Genomic DNA, 20,109 nt, shown 5'->3' on the forward strand with positions numbered 1-20,109 from the left:
AACCCCTGTAGAAGGTACAATGTGGCAGAGATAGATAAAATACCCCACTTATGTAATATCGCCACACAGTCCAGCCAGCTAGGCTAGTAAACAGTATTGTAATGCCTGCTACTGAAATAAGGAGAGGGTGAGCGTTATAGTAAGTTACCTAACAGGGGTATTTTATTTTGGTATGTACCAGATCCACTTTTTTATATTCCTTTCTGCCTAACACCTACCTATGCCTGGTTATTGTTATAGCTTCTCTAAATTTGATCCATTTGACAATTTACGCGCTGGCGACTCATTCACGCGCCCAAACTTTTGCCAACTCGGACGCGTCTGCGGGCTCCTCTCCAAGATGCTCGCCTTCAACGGCAGCCCTCGAAAGCCCACGAACCCCCCGAAGACGGTGATTGACCTCACCAGCGACGAGCATCCTGTCAGTATTGACTTGACGACGCTTGACGATTCTCCTCCATCGAGCCCACGACCAACTGCTGTCAACAGCGAGCCGCCCCGCAAGCGGCAGCGCGTTTCTGACGGCCCTTTCCTTCCAAGCAAATCGCGCGACCTCGCAGCCTGTCTGAAGGCACAGGTCAAGCCCTACATCGACGCTGCCCTGGCGGAGATTCCAGTGGATAAGGCCAACGCTTACGAGATTGGTACAAGAGCAAGTAGAATTGACCCTGCAGGGCCTCCGAAAACTCCAGGCCTTGTGTTACGATTTCTAACGCCATGGCCACAGGTCATAAACGATATCGGCAGCACACCGCAGTTCTCGCTCGAGTTCACCCACAATGGCGGCTTCCTTTCGCTAGCCCTCGAGAGGGAACTGGCGGACAAGGCACGCGACCTAGTAGCTCACTATTATGGGCGTCTCGTAAGGATGCATCATAGAAAAGCATACGCGGCAGGCGCGAGCTGACACTGAATTTCCCAGAAACCTGTCCTTGGAGGGCCGGCGGGCACCCCAGCATCGCCCTCTCCAAGAGCACCCTCGGTCTCTACCACAGCCCACGCGATCCCGAACCCTTCACCTTCAAAATGCACGCCAGTAACTCCTTCGCGAAGACTTTCGACTCCACTGAAATCCTCGACACACCCTGCGAGTGCATCCCAGACCAAGCCGCGGCCCCATGCTCAGGACTTACCGGGCCCTCCTGTCTCGTCGACGAATTACCGAACAAAAGCGCGAGCGAAGTCATTCAAGTCATGGAAGACTCACACATCCCAACCGGCGCCGACCACGGCAAGCCGCAGGGCCAAAATCGCATGGATGAACATGCCAAGGCGGCCATACATCACTACCGAAGAGCGAAATAGGATCTTTCGCGGCACATCCAAGCTTGTCCGCACGAGTGCGACGGCGGCGGCGCTTGGTCCACTCCCTTTCCATGTTGACTTCACGCCCGATGAGATGGAGGCGTTGCGGAGAAGGATCCGGGAAGACTGTGGTAAAAAGGCCAGGGCCAATAGGAGCAGCGACACAATCAGAGAACTGGGGAGACTGCTTCGCAAGAAGCCAGAGCTGCTCACTGCCATACCGCCGGAGCTTGAGTTGCAGGGAGCCTTAGCACAGCGAGACCGAGTGGCGATTAGGAATCTGCTGGACGAGTTACTTGACAGGCAAAAGAGACCATCCAGGCAGCCAAAAGTGCTGACACTTGAGCTGGATGAGTCTGATAAGCAGGGCGAAGGGCAGCGCACGAGCCAGATACCCTCGCTTCTGCTCGCTCGTGAAATTGATGGCCACCGAGGTTTTGGAAGAATGCGACGGCAGGTCAACTTCTCGAACGAGTTTAGGAAGGCTCATGAGGACGATCTGGAGATGCGGGCTGAATGGGTGGGCTGCGCCGGTGACATTATGACCATCGTCTGGACCTCGGACACCAACTTTATCTGCGGCGCCACAGCCCATTCCGATTCGCACAACCAACAGTACAACAAGGCAGGCAACCTGCTGTTATGCTCTACTACAAGGGGACAGCTGAAGGCCCATCCCGATCACAGGATTCCGCGCCCGATTGTTGAGAAGGGAGAGAACTCAACAGAGGCGATGAGGGAGAGCCAGAGCCCTTGGCTGTACTCTTCGGTCGTATCTTCTGACTATGACCAAATCAACGATCGTGCCTACACATCCAGTTTCGATAAGACAGTCAAGGTCTGGAGAGTCGACAAAACGGGAGGGAACATGACTGTACTGGGCACCTGGGCTCACCAAGGCAACGTCAACTTTGTAGCCGTTTCCAAGCACGAGTGCTGTATGGTGGCCACCGCTGCGGATGTTGCCTCCCATGCCGTGCGTGTTTACAATGTTGACAGCAACAGCATCTCTACAAGCCCATACCAGACCTATTCCGGCTCCAGAGCCTGGAATGAAGGCAATGAACAGACGACGGGAACGCAAAAATGGGCTTATTTTCCGGCAACAATGCAATGGGGCTTGGCGCAGGAAGTGCAGCATTTGCTTCTTGTCGGCTATTCCCCACGAAGCTTGACCGGAGATGATAACGACATACCCGACGGCAAGAGGAACACTGGAGAGATCTGTCTCTGGAATTGCCTGACTGGCGATAAAATCAAGGTTTTGACGGCATCCACACAGAACGTTTTCGAGGTCGTTTGGCACCCTACATTGCCCAGCTTCCTTGTGGCAACCTCGCCAGCTGGATTGATGGTGGATGACCACGCGATGACGCAGGTTCGAGTTTTCCGACCTAGCCAGACTCCTGAGGGAGATACAGCATTTGGCGAGATCCAATGCCTGGACTGTCCGGCCCGAGACATCAACGAGCTTACCATAAAGCCCAACAGCGTTATCTACTCCTATGTGACGGCTGCTTGCACCGATGGCAAGGTCTACGTTTGGGATACCGCCCGCGGTGATAAACCGATCCATGTCCTTCGGCATAAGAAGCCCATCGACGAGTTTTCTGGTGACCGGGAAGAGGCAGACGTTGGTGTCAAGTTCACCGCATGGGGGACTACGCCGGACCGCTTCTACACTGGTGGATCAGATGGTGTGGTTAAGGTCTGGAATGTGCGAAACCTGCGGCAGCCTCTTGTTCGAGATCTCCTAGAGGCTCCTGGTGCCATATCATGCGGTGCTTTCTCACCCTGCTTCTCGAGACTGGCTATCGGGGATGCAACTGGAAGGGTAATGCTACTATCACTGAACGAGAAGGACGAGCCACCTGCGAAGTACATCATGCCACCAACCCCACCTGGTGTAAGACCGCGAGACGCCCACCCAGTCCGTCGTCCGATACCTGTCATTGAGCACGAGGAGCCTCCAGCTCCCAATTCGGCCTCAGAGCCTCATACGGGGGTTGAAAGAGGAAGAATGCTATTAGCAAGGGGCCAGCTGCTTCGGCACCGAGACCCTACCATTGGCGTAATCCAGGGGCCACAATATCTCGATCTCGGCCTCTACCGATCCGAGCTTCACTTTGAGGGTAACCCGTCACAGCCCCTTTTAGCCAAGGTTGAGTGGGAGCAACAAGAGAACCAAAAGATGTTCCGCCGCAAATCGCTCAAGGTCACTCGCTATCGACCTTTGCGAGACATGCCCTCTGCTGCCTGTCAGGCCCAGCACGAGGAGAATATGGCAAAAGATATAGATCTCCAGGCACTGGACGAGATGACGAAGCTAGACCTGCTCATGGACCAGGTGTGCGTTGACGACCCCATCCACGACCAGGGATGGGAATTCGATCTTGAAGAGGAGATCGATTATGAGAAGAGCGCCTGGGAAGCGCTTTAAAAATGATGAAAAAATATCTCCAGCGTGGGTAGTCGGATATAAGCCTTCCTACGTAGCGGAAGCTGGCGGTTACTATGGCTCATAGAGACTAAAGATGTAGAAATACTCTTGTTAAACGAATACAAAGAATTATGACCTCTTACGGAAGGCTCCCTTTGTAATATTTAAAGAATTCTTTCTTCTGTTAAGGGACCCAAGAAATTACTCGAAACCCCCTCTAAATAAAGCTAATAAAAGTTGACTACTGCTTTTTAATTTGTATTTATTAGATATAGCATAATCTTAGAGCTACTGCCTACTTCTTGTATTCTAACATTAGCTGGCAGTGAGAACGTGAAGAGAGCAAGCGAAGCAGTGTAAACCCCCGATAGAACAGGGAGCAATTCATAGCGTAGAAAAATGTAAGCACAAGCAATTGTAGTCCGGTTGGCCTCCTTAAGAGCGAAATCCTCAAGGAGATCAACTATATGAAGGGCACATAAAATATTACTAGCCTACAGAACGCCTTAGGAGAAGACGTGGGAAGTCATTAGAACGATAGGTTAGTCACTTCAGCCAGCCACACGTGTAAACGTCTCTTTACAATAGATAGGTGACGAACCATACAGAGTGCCTTGACCCAGGTCCAAAGTCATGACGATCGACTGCTAACGTTGAATCGAGTAAAAGATGTGTAAGCCATGGTTGCGAGATGTGACCTTAATCAAGCCACCCACGCCGGCCGAAGTAAAACACATGACTTGGAACGTCGTAGAACGCATGAGCCTTGCACTCGGCGCATGATATCGATTTCTCTTGAAGTGTTTTACCAGGCCGTAATGATGATTCTCCTGGAGCCCACCCATCGCCGCCGGCCGTTACCTTTTCTCCAGCTCATGATAGAGTCCCTTCGTCCTCATGTTGTATCGGGAAGCTGTGACCTCAAGAGCGCCTCCGCCTCACCATTGACGCAACCTCGCCCGCATCAGCTTCGCTCTTGTCCACAAACCCAAACCTCTCATACAGCCCCTTGCCGGCCTTGCTCGCATCAACGTACGCCCCGAACCCGTTCTCGTCCGCGAGCTCACACCCCCACTTTAGTAGCATCGACCCGGCGCCTCGCCGCTGGTAATCAGGGTGCGTCACCAGTGTGTCCAAATCTGCTCCCTCCGTCCTATTAGCAAACGACCTGAACCGGAGCACACGCCTCCTTTAGATGGAGGGCAGCTCACAATAATGTTCTTCGTCCCCCATGACTCGCACCCTCTCCCTCTCCTCCTTGTCAAAGAACGCGTCGCACACCTCCGCCGGCATGTCCTCGCACCAGGGCGGGTACCGGCGCCCCCGCCGCGCCGGCATTGACGTGTCCCATTTGGCCCAGGCCGCGACCCTTGACCTGCCGTGGGCGTCGACGGCGCCTGGGTCGACGACCTTGACGAACTACTGGAAGGGATTGCCGAGCATGTCGCCGCGGTTGGCGTTGTCCCACCACGCGCGCACGCGGGGCGTGTCGGGCCACAGGCGGGTGATCTCCGGATCGTGCGCGAAGGCGGCGAACCAGACCTCTGTGAGGGCGGGAACGTCTTCGAGCGTCGCGGGTTCGAGGATGAGGGCGCTCAAGGTCGCCATGGCGAGGGGCTGAGGCGGTTGTTAAGAGGCGGGATGGTGTTGGTCTGAAGGGGAGACGGGTTCGATTGTAAGATGAATGAGAGAGTGAGATCATAATTGCGGGGACGAGTCTGTCACTTAGGGTCTCTCTTTCCTTTCGAAGAACCCATTGATGGGGTCTAATGTGAGACTATAATCGATCTCATTAGTACTCTGTGCATTTTACTCAGACACAATGTTACATCAATATGCCAACACGCCATGTTCGTGAAGATGATTTTGAATCAAAGAACTCGTCTATAGTAGTAATATCAACATTGCTACATATTAGGTGTTCTAAGCTACAACCTAGGCATGACTGTGAATCTGCAACTGGAACGGTAGAGCAAAAGTCGTTCCTTCGTGACCAACCCATAAGGAGGCAACGTGAAGACTGAAGAGAGAAGACAGTGTCAATCGGTGAAAGTCACTTTGGGTTCATTCAGCTCTACCAACAAGTTGATTCGATGTTACCGGAAACTTCTTCTCATGCATTGGCCTCAAACTCCAAGAGAGCGGATTAAAAATTTAAACTCCTTAAATTGGTATTATGAGTCAACCTTGACGAAAGCCTCTCTATCGACTTGCTTCTAAACAGTCTTTTTTATTCATTTTACGTTTTGCGTGCCTGAGCCTGAGATTTAACGTGAGCGAGAGTCTGAGATGCTGGCTGTTGCTTGGGACCCGTTGGATTGCTGTGTGAGTAGACCTTCCACTATTCTGATAAAAACCGCGTGATACTATTGTGTGTGCAAACAGTCTTCAGGCCGCCGCATGGTTGTGATTACCTGCACTACTGGCATTTTGGCCCATATTAACACTTTCTCTACTTCATTATGACCTCTGATGGATGTAAGTTCCGAATCAAGAGTGACTTTGCCTGTTCCCTCCAATAATGCTAATTGAAGCACCTCGAGGTCCTACCAAGCTTTGGGCCAACAACCTACCGCCGAAGATAAGATTACATGCATTTTTGGCCATATCACTGATTGTCAAATTAATGGGGCTGACTCTGTCCTCACATGGGTAGAGTATGGGCCCGTGGAAAGTCCTCTGTTCGGCTTATTCGAGCTCTCAGGCTAATGAAATAGAGGATCGGACACTGACAGAGTGGATGGCCCATAAGTAACCGAAGTTAAGGTAGCAGGGAGTATTCCATATCAACACAATACCAGAGCCTTGCGTGGGGTGAATGGCCGGGATGGGAATATGTCTAGACGACTGAGATGGGCTGGAAATATTGCTTATGAGATAGTCCAAGTCCACCATAGCTGATACTTTCGCCCATTTCGCTACGAAGAGAGTTATGATGTCAAATATGTTCATTCGAAACTGGACCAGTCATGATAACCTAGGTGTTTGTCCACACTCTACCTCGAGTGCTCTGCTGCCCATATTCTCAAAACCCAAGGTCTGTTGCCATTCAGTCCCAATAAGCGTCTAACCTACCAACATTGTTGATTGTGGCCAACTTCCCAAGGTATTGTTTCCGCCATTCAATGAGCAAGCCAAGGCTCGGCAATATTATCTGAATCCATCCCAATTTTCAGACCCCATCGTCGCCATCGGCCTCCTTGGGAGCATCGTTCTGTTCACCATCGCCGCGCAGCTCGTGAGCAGTGTTTCCTCCGTCAGCCTCTGTCTTGACAGCACTCTTGGACTTGGTATTGAGACGCTTCTTCGAGGGAGTCTGGAATTCCTCGCCGTCAGACTCGTTGGCTGGGGCCTTCTTTTTCCGTCCGCTGGAGCCGATAGCCTTCTTGCCGCGAGGGGTCACAGGGTTGCTGACATTGCCTGCGGTGGCTGTGGCAGGGTTGGTAAACCAACCGTGCTTCGAAGCGGCAGTGGAGATGCGCGTACGAGCGGCGTTGGCACTGGCAGCACCGACGGCCTCGGCGAGGGCGTCCATGTCAATGGCGGGACGGTCGATCTGTCGCAAAATTGCGAGCATGAGACCGACCTCGGAGTTATTACAGTTGTGACCCGGGGTTGTGGCAGTGGTGTCGATAGGAGGCTTTTTAGGAGGCATCGCGAACGGTCTGATGAGTGAGCTGCGGGCAATGTCGGTAGGGTAGTTAGAGAAGGAGATTCCATGGAAGAAGATACACATTTTCCAGCCAGTCAGTCTATTGCTTACCTCGTTTTTTTAATGATTCGTGGTTTGAAGAGGATTCTCTGCCGAGTTGCAACGATGTGGAGTTTTGAATATGAGTTGTGACTTGATGATAAGAGTGACACAGAGGTGATGAAGGTTTGAAGTAGGAGGCAGGAACGACACTAGCGGAAGAAAGTTATTAATCCAGGAAGGAACGAGCACCTGGCTGTTCATAGTTACTTGAATGCCCACTTAGAGAACAAAAGAAGAATAAAATCTTCCATGTCCCCGTTCCTACCCATGATCGCCAATTGGCGCTCTCATGCTGTGAAATCGTCACGCTCCCTTTTTGTCCATATTCCGACTTCGTCAGATTGTTGGATATACTTGAGACATCCGAGGCTTGAAATTAGAACTGCCAGCTGGTTGCTTAGGCTTGCTTATTGAGCTGGATTTACCTTGGAACTCCCTTGGCCTCGATGGATTTCTCGATAATGGAATCGTAACGTTGATTGTTGGGAGCGGTCTCGTCCACCAAATCCTCCGGTTGTGCCCCTGACGTTGTCTGTTACCAAATAGCCGTCAGTCAATAGGACACAAAGCCGGTACACAGGCTTCCAATATACCTATTCCGGTCTCGGTGGTGGACCAGATAATCAGGTATGAGGTATGACCTACGACAGGCCGGAATTCAGTATAGTCTCGTACTGACATCTCCCATCTTAGGTTATACAAACAGGCAGGCTGGCTTATGAAGAAAGCTATCAAGACTCAAAATCAGTAGGGATGGCATAGTAATCGGCCGAATAACAGTGACTATACTTGAACTATTGCAACATAGGTAGTCTATATGTTAATCAACACAGTTTCATTGGGCGACTTCCGAGCCATGCAAATAGTTGATGCTGGATGTTGTAGGATATACATAAACGTAAAACTTAGTAAAATACTGGTAAGTGCTTTGTTTTTCCTACGTATGTGGAGCGACCGAACAAAATACTAACATTGAAGCAGTACTCGGACGAGCGGGGGCTTTTGTCCCAGAAATTGCTAACAAGTTGACACTGGAATATCAATAAAACTTAGGAGCCCTGTTCCTAACATAGCCGTCATAAGGAGCATGATTCGTAAAGTCCAGATGTCCGTTGGCATGATGGCGATGCGTAGAAGGAGAATGCCAACATACACTTTCAGGAGACTGTTTGTTATTATGTAGAGAATTTCGGCAGAAAATAATACTAGCATGTTACAGTAAGTATCTACTTATAGTCATGTTGGAGGTGGAATTCTTTGTTTATGTCTCAATAGACTTCTTATTCACAAGTCCTCGATCGCACTAACATGCAGAGCTATTCTTCTATGCCCTGGAGATATTTCCGCCGCGTCACGAACCTGACCATTTAAAACACACATGATTACTATAGTAATATGTGTCATAAATAATTCCTGGACTAAGCATAAGAGCTTGTCATTAAAATGCTTAAGTGTTAGCGGCGGAATTGAGTACGACAGGGCAGGCCAAAATGGCAACGAGGTCTCGAGTGAATATGTCACGTAACAAAACGATACCGTTAGTTACGTGGACAGTAATAGTAGCTTATATATCGTGACAGAATAAATACCCCTTTTCGATGGAATGCGACCGGCAGAAAGGGCAATCCGCCATGTTTAAAATGATAACAAGGCTGGAATTGCTTGTCATTTACATCCACATGAGTCTTGATGAATTTGGACAAAGGCAAGAAGAGATTTTCCGCAAACAGCACTCAAGATCATGAATCTGCAGCGACCCCAAATTAAGGACGGAAACACTGACGTGCTGGAGGATCTGGTTAGCATGGAGACTCTACTGGTAGACTCACGAAACAAAAGCTAGAGGAAAACCGGCAGCCCACAGGCGAGGACATATTGGGTATAAGGTGACGCGCGCCATCAAGGGGGTGAAAGAGCAAACCTTTGCTTCTCAACCCTCTTATCAACACCGAGCTTCACAGCAACACGATCGACGAAACGTTGGTACTGATCCCGGAATCATTTGTGTCTCGGAGAAATATGTTGGTACTGCTTGGAAATCTAAATATTTCGTGCTGTTGTTGCCGTTGTCGATGGGCTAAAGCGGGTTTTGAGAGCCATCTCTCTCAGTTGACATCTGCTGACCGTTGACCATCTCCATGCATCGTGCATTGGGACATAGTCTACCATCATGACGGTAACCATGCTTACTCTCCTTTAGCCTCTTTCTAAGCTTTGGGGATCCTGTTTGACATAGTAGTATAAGCTAGTGTTTTGGGCTGAAGCCTCGAGCGTTCTTGTTCTCCCTCGCAAATGGCCTATTAAGATCCAGCAGCACAGCTGCCTGCGAGAATATGTACATGGGTCCTGCCTGGCGGCGCATCATTCGGTAGCAGCTGTGGCGAAGAAGGATTGAATAATCACTCCTTGCTTACGAGTGAAAGGAGAACGGCGACTACTCAACTTCAAGTTTTAATGCTCCTGGTACCTACCTAGTTACAAGATTCCGAGCCAAACGTCTATTATCTAGCCTCGTTTCTCGTGGTCATCCGTCAGATTTCTCGAGGTAACAGTCCCCCTTCCCCACGGCGTCCACATTACAAGCCATCCTTCCTGGCAGCGCCCACTGTCAATTTTCCCCAATGTCTTAGTCAAGAATACTCGGGCTTCCCCTCCGTCTCCACGATGGGAAAGGGTCCTTCCTCACCGGGCACGACTCGTGGCACACGCGGGGCATGGGGGAGGAGGCAAAGAGGTGGACATGATCGTTCTCTAAACTACCTAACCTAAAGTACTTGTACCTGTATCTTGTATACCTAGAGGGCCCCGCTGTGCCAAATGCAGGTCTCAAGCACGCATATGGGGGGACCACGAGAATTCGGCGGTGGCCATCGTGGACGGGGCACGTTGCCATCTTTCCACTCCATGTGGATCCGATGTGGTGGGGTTTTGGAATGCTGAGTACGCAGCACAATCAAGGCGCCCGGCCAGATGACAATAAGCTGCAAGTTTGTTCACCTTTTCATGGTCCCGGGGCACAGCGCCAACCCCGTCGCTGTGGTGGATGTGGAGGCGCGCATCACGTGTCTGTCGTTATAACTCGCTGACCAACTATACCGATCAGGTGTCAGGCGGTCACATGAAGATATTGCACCGTGGCACCTTGACACTTTCCCTGCGCTGAGACTCAATCTAATCTTGGTTTTCGCAAGATCCGAGGTTTGCGATGGGAGGTTGCGAAGGTGCTTTGGGCTTTTGGGGGGCGGGTTGGATCGTCTGGGGTAAGGCACTGCTGGGAGGATGGACCCTCCTTGGTCCCGCCCACGGGGCGTTGTTTTGCGGACACTCGTGACTAGGGATGACCCCTAATGGAAACCAAGATATGACGTCGATTGACGAAGAAGACCATCGCGGTCGGGCGACGACGGCCAGAGCGCACCCGTTGTGGATCTCGCCTCCGCTATTGTTCACACTTACTTTCAGGTGCCGCCGGGCTCTTGATTCCCCCACCGGCATGGTCGTCCAAGGACAACGCGGCCGTGTCGCTCTGTTTCGCCACAGAACCGCCGGAAAGACGTCTGTCGAAACGACACGGTACGGACGGACATGAAGCTAGAGGGGGAGGAAGGGGGGCCGAAGACGCCGCCGCCGCCTCACCTCATCTCGAGAAAGCTGGATGGGGGTTTATGCAAGACCTAACGCCGGGTGTCCGCAGTTGTCCCTCCGTGGCAATCGGGCCGGGGGGTCATCACCAATTTGATTTCAGATAGAGGTCGTACCCCTCCGTGGAGGAAACGGGAAGGCCTTAGCCCGACCGACGGAATGTCGGTTGAAGACGCTTGGAAGGTTGGAGGAAGGTCTCGCATGGCCCGAAAACCCTGACGACGGCCGAGCGTTACCCACTTGATCGAGTCAGCCACGGCCCAGGGGTTTCACGTGCGTGCACACCTCGTGGTGATCCCAAGGACCGTCCGCTACGAAATTGGGATTCAAAAGGCGGCATAGTCGAAGCATACGTAACCCGTCGAGATCCCAAACCGCAGGCGGCCGAGACTGGGTTGGATTTCATCATTAGAAACTCGTGGGGACGCTGGTCGGGAGTTAAGTGGCTCCCTCAATTTCTAAGCCTCTCTTCTGCCCCTTTGGGTCCTCAGTGTGCCCAGTAATAACCTAATAACCTGCTCTGAGGAGCTTGCAGAAAGGCTGATGTGCAACTGCGCAATCTTGCAATGGCATTGGATAGGCCGTCCCGTCGACGAGGTACCTGATCCCTTTCCCTTGGCCCCCCTCCAGAAGCGTTAAACCCCTGCGACATGATCGGATAATCCTCATTTCAGGGGGAAAGAGAAAGAGAAGGGGGCAACAGGAAACGAAAGCAGCAACGTGTTTTGTTGCTTTTCTTTTTCTTGTTCGTGCGAAGAAAAGGAGGTCGCGTGCTGTCCCTGGAGAGACTCACAAGCTCAACCATTTTCAACCCATCAACACCCTCTCTCTCTCTCCCTCCCCAAACCGCAACCCGGCCATAATCCAGACCATCTGATACTTTCTTTTCGTTCGATGCGCACCTATACTACAACCACGACTCGGACTGTTAACCACATGACTACTGATTAATCCATCGCGTTTTATGCTCTGTCTATCTACTATCGTTGCCCTCCTACCCAGCACTATCTGTTCTATTCTTGACCTTTTCTGTACCGGCCCGGCGGTACACGCCCATTGTGCCGCCTTACGGATACTAGCAGGCAGCCCCCCCATTCCTTCATCGTCATCGGTTTTCCACCCTACCGCGCGCTATCTTTTACTGCTACGAGTGTCGCCTGCTGTCGAATACGGGACCCCAGCCGATTTCGTCTCGTGTGTGCTAAGGCAGACCGTTTGGGTGCGTGCTGCGTGGATCTGCACTACCTGACCTGGACTTCAAGGTACGTTGAGAGAAAATGGTGTCTATCAAAAAGTCGTTTTTTTCCCCTCCCTTCTCTTTCGTTCGTCGCCCATCTCCATTGGTCGTTTCCTGCACCGTTGCGTAAGGCCTCGTCTGGTGGATTGGATCTTGCATCGGGAGACGGAGAGTCTGTTGACATCCGATCATCTGCTATCGGCAATCACCTCTTTGTTGTACTCCTCCAATACCTGCTTCGCAGGCCCCGCTTATTCCTTATCTTGTCTCGGGTTGAGCGCCAAGGAGCGGAATCAAGAGGCAGAGAACCAGCGGCATCTTGCATCGGGGGACGATGACTCTGGAGCAGGTTGGATTCCGGATTCTGCTTCAACAGCTGAACAGAAGGCGGCTCCACCAGCAGCTTTCAACCCGGCACCAGCATCAGCATCAGCACCAGCACCAGCACCAGCACCAGAGCTATACTGCGTACTCTACGCTACCTACAGTGTGTGTCTGACGCAGTCCTGCATCGAGCGGCGCATCGTGTCCCCACAGCGGTGCAGCAAGTGGAGTGGGTCTCTACCAAGCCGGTTCCTTGTTCGTTTGCAGGCTTCCCGGGAAGACAGTGTGTCACTGTGCAGCAGATTGCCACCCGCAAGCCGGACTCGCGCCGCCTGTGTGTCGCCTTCCCTTCCCAGCTGCCAGCCCAACCCGCCAGCCAGCCCGGCCCAATCCACTGCCCATTGTCGTTCGTCTCCATGCCTTCCCTCCCTCCTACCGGCACCAATCGTAGTCGTCCTTTCCCTCCGCCCAAGTGGCCCGCCTTCCACGCCCCAGCTAGCCCGTCCACCCGCCCGCAGCTTACCGTCTCTTTCGCCCACTGCCCGGGTTGGTTGTGTTGTCTGTCCACAGTACTTACCCAGCTGCAGGAGTACCTACCTACCCCATGCCAATTCGGCCTGTTCGCTGCCAGACCCTGACTGATCCGTCACCCATCGACTACTCTCTTTTCACTCGCTCGGCTCGATTCGACTCGACTCGCCGTCTCCGCCAGGCGTCGTGCAAAACATTCTTTTTAACCCTTCCCACTCCCAACCTTTTCAATTCTTCTTAGAGCGGAAGGGCGCTGCTGCTAATCAGCCCCCATTACCGCCCAAGATTCCCTCCTCAAACGGCCGACGTCTTCCGTCCAATATCCCCCTGCGGACCCTGCAGGCCCGTCCACATCCAGACCACCACGACCAAGCGACGTCATTGCTCGCTTCGGATCGGAACGACGACCACCACCGTGACCACCACCACTCCTCCCACATCCGCAGCCACGACAGCCACCATCACGACTACAATAACGACAAGGACCCTCATCACGGTCACCCGTCACCTGAGGACTCTCTCGCCTCCGATTCCGACTCGTGGACCGACACTGGCGACCTCGCTGAGCAGCTTGCCGACGAGGAAGACCCCCTCCGCATCCAGCTCGCCAGCGACATTGATGACGAGCTGCTAGCCGGTATCCACAAAAGGCATCCCTCCCACTCAAAGCCTTCCAAGAAGAAGCGCGTTCGCATTCAACTCTCTCCTGGTCGTCACGATACCTCACCAAGCCGTCGTGGAGCCGTTAATAAGGAGGCCATTGAGGTCCCAGACATCCCCCAGCCTCGTCCGACCCGCGCGCAGCGAGTCATTGGCCTCATCATGTCGGGCGGTTCCTCTGTTCACGGCCTCACTGGCCGCGCCCTGATGTGCGTCCCGCTCTCCCCGAGAATCACCTCCTCCCCGACGAGCCGGCTGACTGACTTTGCAATGCCGCAGTTACTTTACGAGTATATTCGTATCGTTGGGCGTCTTCCTCTTCGGGTATGACCAAGGTGTCATGTCGGGCATCATCACGTACGTTCACCACCCCGCGAGTCGCTGTCACCCCTGCCTTGAGAATATTGCTACTCACCACGTCGATATCACAGAGGCCCTCACTTCAAGAACTACTTTCACCAGCCCTCTACGGCCGAAATCGGTACCATGGTTGCCATCCTCGAGGTCGGTGCCTTCATCTCTTCCCTGATTGTTGGTAAGGTGGGAGACATCATCGGTCGACGCAAGACTATCCTATACGGTTCCATGATCTTCTTCGTTGGCGGTGCCCTTCAGACGTTTGCCAACGGCATGCCCATGATGATGCTTGGCCGAATCATTGCTGGTCTGGGCGTCGGTGCCTTGTCCACCATCGTCCCTGTATACCAGTCCGAGATCTCCCCCCCGCACAACCGCGGGAAGCTTGCCTGCATCGAGTTCTCTGGCAACATTATCGGTTATACCACCTCGGTCTGGGTCGATTACTTCTGCGGCTTCATCGACAGCGACATGTCATGGCGTCTCCCTCTCCTGATGCAGTGCGTGATGGGAGCTCTTCTCGGCGTCGGCAGTCTGGTGATTGTCGAATCTCCAAGGTTTGTTTCCAAGTCTGTTTGTGAGACTCTGCGCGCATTCCTAACCTGTGACCAGATGGCTTTTGGACAACGATCATGATGAGGAGGGTATTGTCGTCATTGCCAATTTGTACGGAAAGGGTGACATCCACAATCCCAAGGCTAGGGACGAGTACCGCGAAATCAAGATGAACGTACTTCTCCAGCGACAAGAAGGAGAGCGCACGTACGCCGAGATGTTCCGCAAGTACAAAACCCGCGTCTTCATTGCCATGTCGGCCCAGGGTCTCGCCCAGCTTAATGGCATCAACGTCATCAGCTACTACGCCCCGTACGTTTTCGAGTCGGCGGGCTGGGTCGGCCACGATGCTGTGCTCATGACTGGTATCAACGGAATTACGTACCTGCTGTCGACCATCCCTCCCTGGTACCTGGTTGACAGGTGGGGTCGGCGTCCAATCCTCCTGAGTGGTGCCATTATCATGTCAATTTCGCTGTCCTTGATCTCATACTGGATCTACCTCGACATAACGTACACACCAACTCTGGTCGTCATATTTGTCATGATTTACAACGCGGCGTTCGGGTACTCATGGGGACCGATCCCTTGGCTCTACCCCCCGGAGATCCTGCCCCTGAACATTCGCTCCAAGGGTGCCAGTCTGTCCACCGCGACCAACTGGGCCTTCAACTGGCTGGTAGGAGAGATGACGCCCATTCTGCAAGAATGGATCAAGTGGCGGTTGTATCTCGTGCACGCCTTTTTCTGCGCAGTCAGTTTTGTCGTCGGTAAGCTGCACTCTTCCTTGTCATTATGAACGTCACCTGGCTGACATGAAACACCTAGTGTACTTCATCTATCCCGAAACTTGTGGAGTCCGTCTGGAAGAGATGGACTCGCTTTTTGGAGACGCCAGTACCGCCATCGGCACGCCGTCGGTACACGCCGCCGAAAACGACTCGCTTATGCGTGCCGGATCTCCTATCGGGTCCATTGACTACCGAGGCCGACCCGGCAACTTCACCGCCAACAGCGCCATCCCCGGCCTGTCACTGGACCCGCCTGACATTCCCGATGGCAAGGGCCAGGACGGCGAGGCCAGCAGCACCATTAGTGGATGGGTCTCCAGAGTTGTCGGTCGTACACGAGACCAGAGCAGTGGCGGCAGTGGCAGATATGCTCCGGTCAACAACCAGGATGATTAAGAAGCGCCCCACGCACACGAGAACGAACACGCTTAGATGGTATTTTTGCATATAGAAGGCGGTTACATCTCTTCTCGGTGTTGCATGCTCCCCCGGACTGGGCGGTAAAGGGAAAGAAAGGTGAAGGTAAAGGTTGAGCGGGGAACAGAGTGTGCTTTCTTTTCTGGGTTTTTTTTTTTTTTTTTGACATGGGTGAGGGAAAACTAGGATGTCGAGTTGGATCAAGAGAAGCGTTGTAGAATAAAGGCGGTACGAGCCATCGTGCTCAAAGCGTCTGGGAGTACTTTTTGTGTCTTGTTCATATGGGGTTGTGTTTTTTCCCCGTTGGACCGCGTGTGTACATAAACTCTGTGTCTACTACCAGCAATCTCTGGAATCATAGAGATCAGCCATTGACAAGAAATACCTTTTCCTACCAATCCCTGACTTACTGTGTGAGTATTAGCTGTATGCAATGGGAGAAAGTGCTCTGGGTCCTGATCTATAATGGCTGCAGAATTTCTCTGTTGGATTTCCTCACTTGCTCCCTGGGGCAGGGTTGGGCTGTCGGCGTGGCCAGAGTGTGAGCGGACAACTTGTATGTTCGAAGTGGACTCAGTGCCCTAGTTGGAATCATAGAAGCCATGTGCCTGCGTGGGTGTATTGGCCCAGGACTTTGGCAGAATTAACGGATGAGGTTGTTTGTCCGGGCTGTAAGATGGCAATGTTCCATCCTTGGTCATGCTCGATGGCAGCATCCCCTCCCGCGAAGTATATCAGGTCATGAACACGAGCGAGTGTTTCCACGAGAATCCAGGTGATGAGGTGCGCCTGGCTGAGAAGTCTCATTGTTAACTTTGGAGGCCGTTTATTCCGCCAAACTAGCGTCCTTAAGTCACAACTGAGCAGAGCTGGGAGACCCGAACCGGCGGTTGATTCGTTGCTTGAGCATGGAAGAAGCAACCCGGGGGCAAAAAGGCTTGGGGTAGGACCACGGTTTCTGTTCTTGGTAGCGATGAGCCCGGCGATGATCGGAGGGAGAGATGGCACAGTCAGTTGATAGAGGGCATAGATTCCAATGGCCTCAAGACTGCGAGATCTGGTCGGGCGTGGCCACCGCCCACGGCCAACCCGCAGTACGTCCATTTCTGGACTGGATGTGATTTGATAATAAGAAAGAAGCCCATGTGAAAAGACAATATGGCTCCATGTACCGTCCTCATCCAATAAAGAGTGAGTTACGACCGCTCGTTGTCCGTTTGTAGGTTTGACGTTCACAGTGGCCACAGGTATCGTCTTGGAGGCCTCTATGTCAAGGAACCGAAGGACGGTGATGGAGGGAGAAAAGAAAAAAGAAAAAAACACGTTCATGTTGTTGCTGCGACTTGTTGCCCTTGTGGGCTATGACCGGTCATGCTGGGCCCGGCCAGTCTGAACCTTGCGTGGGCGAAAGCTAGAAAAAAGAACTAGCGGATAAGAGAGATAAAAGACGACACTTGAAGGTCAGCCCCTGTCGAATCAAGGACTGTTGAATAAAATGTCGAGCATCGTCGGCGCGGAGTAGTTAGAGCTCGAGAAGAGGAGTGGCAGCGGGCTTGAAGGATGGTCCTGCTCGATCTACCTACGTAATCGATGGGAAACTGTACCGAAACAACAACAGCACGGCGCGGAAACGGGAGCAAAATAGGGCATCAGAGCGGACAGAATCACCCGTGATAGTGTTTGTTGAGTCGGTATATCAAACAACGAGCGAGATGTGTTGCTCAACGCATCCATGGCTTGCCCGGTTCGAGGTTCCTTGGCGTCTGCATGGAACCCACGATCTCGCCTTCGAAATACGACAGACTCCCAGAAGGTTAAGACATCAGCGCCGTCACCGAGACACGAAGATTCGCGGATGAGCTTCCTGGGTATTTAGTGGGGAGCGTGGAGCAAGGATATATACCACCTCGCCGAGTGGAAGTCTTTGCACCTTGGTGGAATATGGCCAATTGGGAACGTATCGCGTCACTCTTATCAACATCACCGGAGCAGGTTCCAGGGCACGACTTGTGTATAATCGGAATCCAGCAAGGATTTGTAGAGCAGCGGTATATTCACTGTTCGGTAGCGATAGCCAGATGGGAGCTGGGACATGGTCCGCACCAACGTCCATTTGGTTTCTGGAATTGGCTCAATGGTCTTGTATATGTGTATTAAAACCAGAGGTGATTTGTCTCATCCGAATCAATCCTACGTTGTTGTACATTATCTGGGGCCTTAAACCACCTTCTCCTTTTCTTTTGGGTGACCAGCTAAATACCTTGCTTCTCATCTTTGTCTAATACCCTTTCGTCGGGTTCTTGCAGTACCCAACCGTCTAGCAGGTTTAGCTCCCAAGACTCCATATTCATCAACCCAACGCCGTGGCCTTTATAATTGAGTCTCTTTTTTTGTATTTATTTAAGCATACCATCGAAGGCGGGAATGAGCGTCTGTGCCAGCCAGAAGGAGAAGACCAGCTTCGGGCCAGTCATCAACAACTAAGGGAGGAGGTTAGCGTCAACTAGCGTCAATATGAAAGGGCAAGGGTGGAAAAGTACCTTGGGAACAAGACCCTTGAAGAAAGCGCCGGCACCCTCGTTCTTCATCATGTTGGAGATGATCCTGAAGCCGCTCTCGGGATTCTCGAAATTGCGGTTCTGGATACGGGTCTTGATGACGTCCAGGGGGGCGGATACGACTAGGGAGGCAGATGCACCGGCGATAGAGGCGATGAAGTTCTGGAACCACGAGGCCTTATTGTAGTCGTCAAGCTTAAAGAGGTACTCTTTCGTGAAAGCGGAACCACCGAACAGCTGTGTACCCAGAATTAGCCATGTCGAAACCAAGATCAGAGCAGGCAAAAGCGCTTACAGCGAAGGAACCAGGTGCGTTACGGGCGGCAGTCCAGCCCCATCCTCTGTACAGACCGAAGCCCTCGTCGGCGACGATTCTGAACACACCACGACCGCGGAAAGCCTCGGGGTTTGTCTGTCTCTTGATCTTGAGGACATCAAGGGGAAGAAGAACAATTTCTCCGATACCAATCAAACTGTTGTTCTGCATGTTAGCAATGACCCCGGCCCAGCTGCTTCCTTCACCCAAGCTAGACTAACCTGCCGGCAGTGGAGTGCATGATGGCCTTGCCAGTCTTCTTGCCGAAAGCGCGCTCAAAATCCTCGCCAAAGTTCTTGCTCAGGTAGTCTCTGGCAACGGGCTGGCCGCCGTACTTGTATATTCTTTGCAGGACCTTGTAGCCGGCGGCGTAGCCCAGACCGGGAAAGAGGGAGAAGAACTTGCGGCCTGCGGGAGCGGTGGCCTTGTCCTTGAAGATGACCTGGTTGAGCTGGTCGATGCCGGAGATCTAGAATGGTTGGAATACGTGTCAGACGTCTCTTGAGCCCGTTGTGTTGCCGAAGCTTTTGAAAGGTCTTCGGTGATCGTGCGTACCTTGGTCTGGTTGCTCATCAATCGCTTCGCGATGGTGTCGACCTAAAGCTTCACATCAGCTTCTCCACTTCAGACTAATGCAGCCTGTCGCAAAACTTACGGGGTGGAAGACGGCCAATTCGGCGATACCAGCGGAACCTGCGAAGAGTCAGCATGCCAAGGTTTGCGCATCATGGGAGACCAGGCGCAAAATGCATACCGGAGCCCAGAAGTCGTGCAGTGTTCGACTCCTTCTCCCGTCCAGAAGCAACAGGCGGAGACATCTTGAATGTGTGTATTTGCGTGTGGAAAGATGAAAGAAATCAATAAACGAGCTTCCAATTGATCAAGAGAATAAGCAGTCTCCGGAGGTCGTAGGGGTCGAGGGGCACGGATATCACACGACACGAAGCGGTTCGAAGAGTGTGTGGTTCAAAAGTTTTTGGAGACAGACAGCTGGAAATTTTTACTCAACCACTTCTGCCCGGCCTCGCAGCTCGACTGCTGGCCCTGCTGCAAGGACAGGGGCCCCTAGCGCCGCCGAGCATCGGGAAGTGGGGACTAGCACCCGCCGAAGCATAGCTACCGACCGCTGCGACCCGACCGTTGCGACCGCCGGACGATCGAGGTTGAATCCGGCTCTTGATTGAGATTGATAAATGAATACACCAGATGAATGGAGGCTGAT

The 20,109-nt window shown here is 52.5% G+C and overlaps 6 protein-coding genes across 6 annotated transcripts; 2 read left to right on the plus strand and 4 right to left on the minus strand.

Annotated features, from left to right (window-relative positions):
- Nucleotides 1-213: 213 nt before the first annotated feature.
- LY79DRAFT_540491 (WD repeat domain-containing protein) lies at nucleotides 214-3,885 on the plus strand. The gene is made up of 3 exons (XM_060556870.1): nucleotides 214-652; nucleotides 728-862; nucleotides 923-3,885. Exons 1-3 carry the CDS (start codon nucleotides 221-223, stop codon nucleotides 3,743-3,745), a joined length of 3,390 nt encoding a protein of 1,129 aa, XP_060418385.1. The 5' UTR covers nucleotides 214-220; the 3' UTR covers nucleotides 3,746-3,885.
- A 432-nt stretch (nucleotides 3,886-4,317) lies between these two features.
- On the minus strand, nucleotides 4,318-5,522 carry LY79DRAFT_540492 (uncharacterized protein). The gene is made up of 2 exons (XM_060556871.1): nucleotides 4,957-5,522; nucleotides 4,318-4,884 (listed from the first exon to the last, which is right to left on the minus strand). Exons 1-2 carry the CDS (start codon nucleotides 5,081-5,083, stop codon nucleotides 4,667-4,669), a joined length of 345 nt encoding a protein of 114 aa, XP_060418386.1. The 5' UTR covers nucleotides 5,084-5,522; the 3' UTR covers nucleotides 4,318-4,666.
- A 1,238-nt stretch (nucleotides 5,523-6,760) lies between these two features.
- On the minus strand, nucleotides 6,761-7,540 carry LY79DRAFT_540494 (uncharacterized protein). The gene is made up of 2 exons (XM_060556872.1): nucleotides 7,509-7,540; nucleotides 6,761-7,435 (listed from the first exon to the last, which is right to left on the minus strand). The coding sequence occupies exon 2, from the start codon at nucleotides 7,398-7,400 to the stop codon at nucleotides 6,918-6,920; it is 483 nt and encodes a 160-aa protein (XP_060418387.1). The 5' UTR covers nucleotides 7,401-7,435; nucleotides 7,509-7,540; the 3' UTR covers nucleotides 6,761-6,917.
- Nucleotides 7,541-12,736: 5,196 nt separating this feature from the next.
- On the plus strand, nucleotides 12,737-16,409 carry LY79DRAFT_694630 (hexose transporter). The gene is made up of 6 exons (XM_060564799.1): nucleotides 12,737-13,248; nucleotides 13,415-14,102; nucleotides 14,173-14,250; nucleotides 14,325-14,807; nucleotides 14,863-15,575; nucleotides 15,634-16,409. The coding sequence occupies exons 1-6, from the start codon at nucleotides 13,119-13,121 to the stop codon at nucleotides 15,990-15,992; spliced, it is 2,451 nt and encodes an 816-aa protein (XP_060418388.1). The 5' UTR covers nucleotides 12,737-13,118; the 3' UTR covers nucleotides 15,993-16,409.
- Nucleotides 16,410-16,423: 14 nt separating this feature from the next.
- Nucleotides 16,424-16,870, minus strand: LY79DRAFT_540500 (uncharacterized protein). The gene has a single exon (XM_060556873.1). It carries the CDS (start codon nucleotides 16,818-16,820, stop codon nucleotides 16,605-16,607), a length of 216 nt encoding a protein of 71 aa, XP_060418389.1. The 5' UTR covers nucleotides 16,821-16,870; the 3' UTR covers nucleotides 16,424-16,604.
- A 1,205-nt stretch (nucleotides 16,871-18,075) lies between these two features.
- Nucleotides 18,076-19,867, minus strand: LY79DRAFT_599554 (mitochondrial carrier domain-containing protein). Its single transcript, XM_060561821.1, has 7 exons — nucleotides 19,642-19,867; nucleotides 19,543-19,580; nucleotides 19,443-19,484; nucleotides 19,109-19,356; nucleotides 18,867-19,044; nucleotides 18,554-18,808; nucleotides 18,076-18,493 (listed from the first exon to the last, which is right to left on the minus strand). The coding sequence occupies exons 1-7, from the start codon at nucleotides 19,703-19,705 to the stop codon at nucleotides 18,410-18,412; spliced, it is 909 nt and encodes a 302-aa protein (XP_060418390.1). The 5' UTR covers nucleotides 19,706-19,867; the 3' UTR covers nucleotides 18,076-18,409.
- Between the last annotated feature and the right edge of the window lie 242 nt (nucleotides 19,868-20,109).

Source organism: Colletotrichum navitas, assembly GCF_030913465.1.
Source record: "Colletotrichum navitas strain CBS 125086 chromosome Unknown LY79scaffold_7, whole genome shotgun sequence".
NCBI lineage: Eukaryota > Fungi > Ascomycota > Sordariomycetes > Glomerellales > Glomerellaceae > Colletotrichum > Colletotrichum navitas.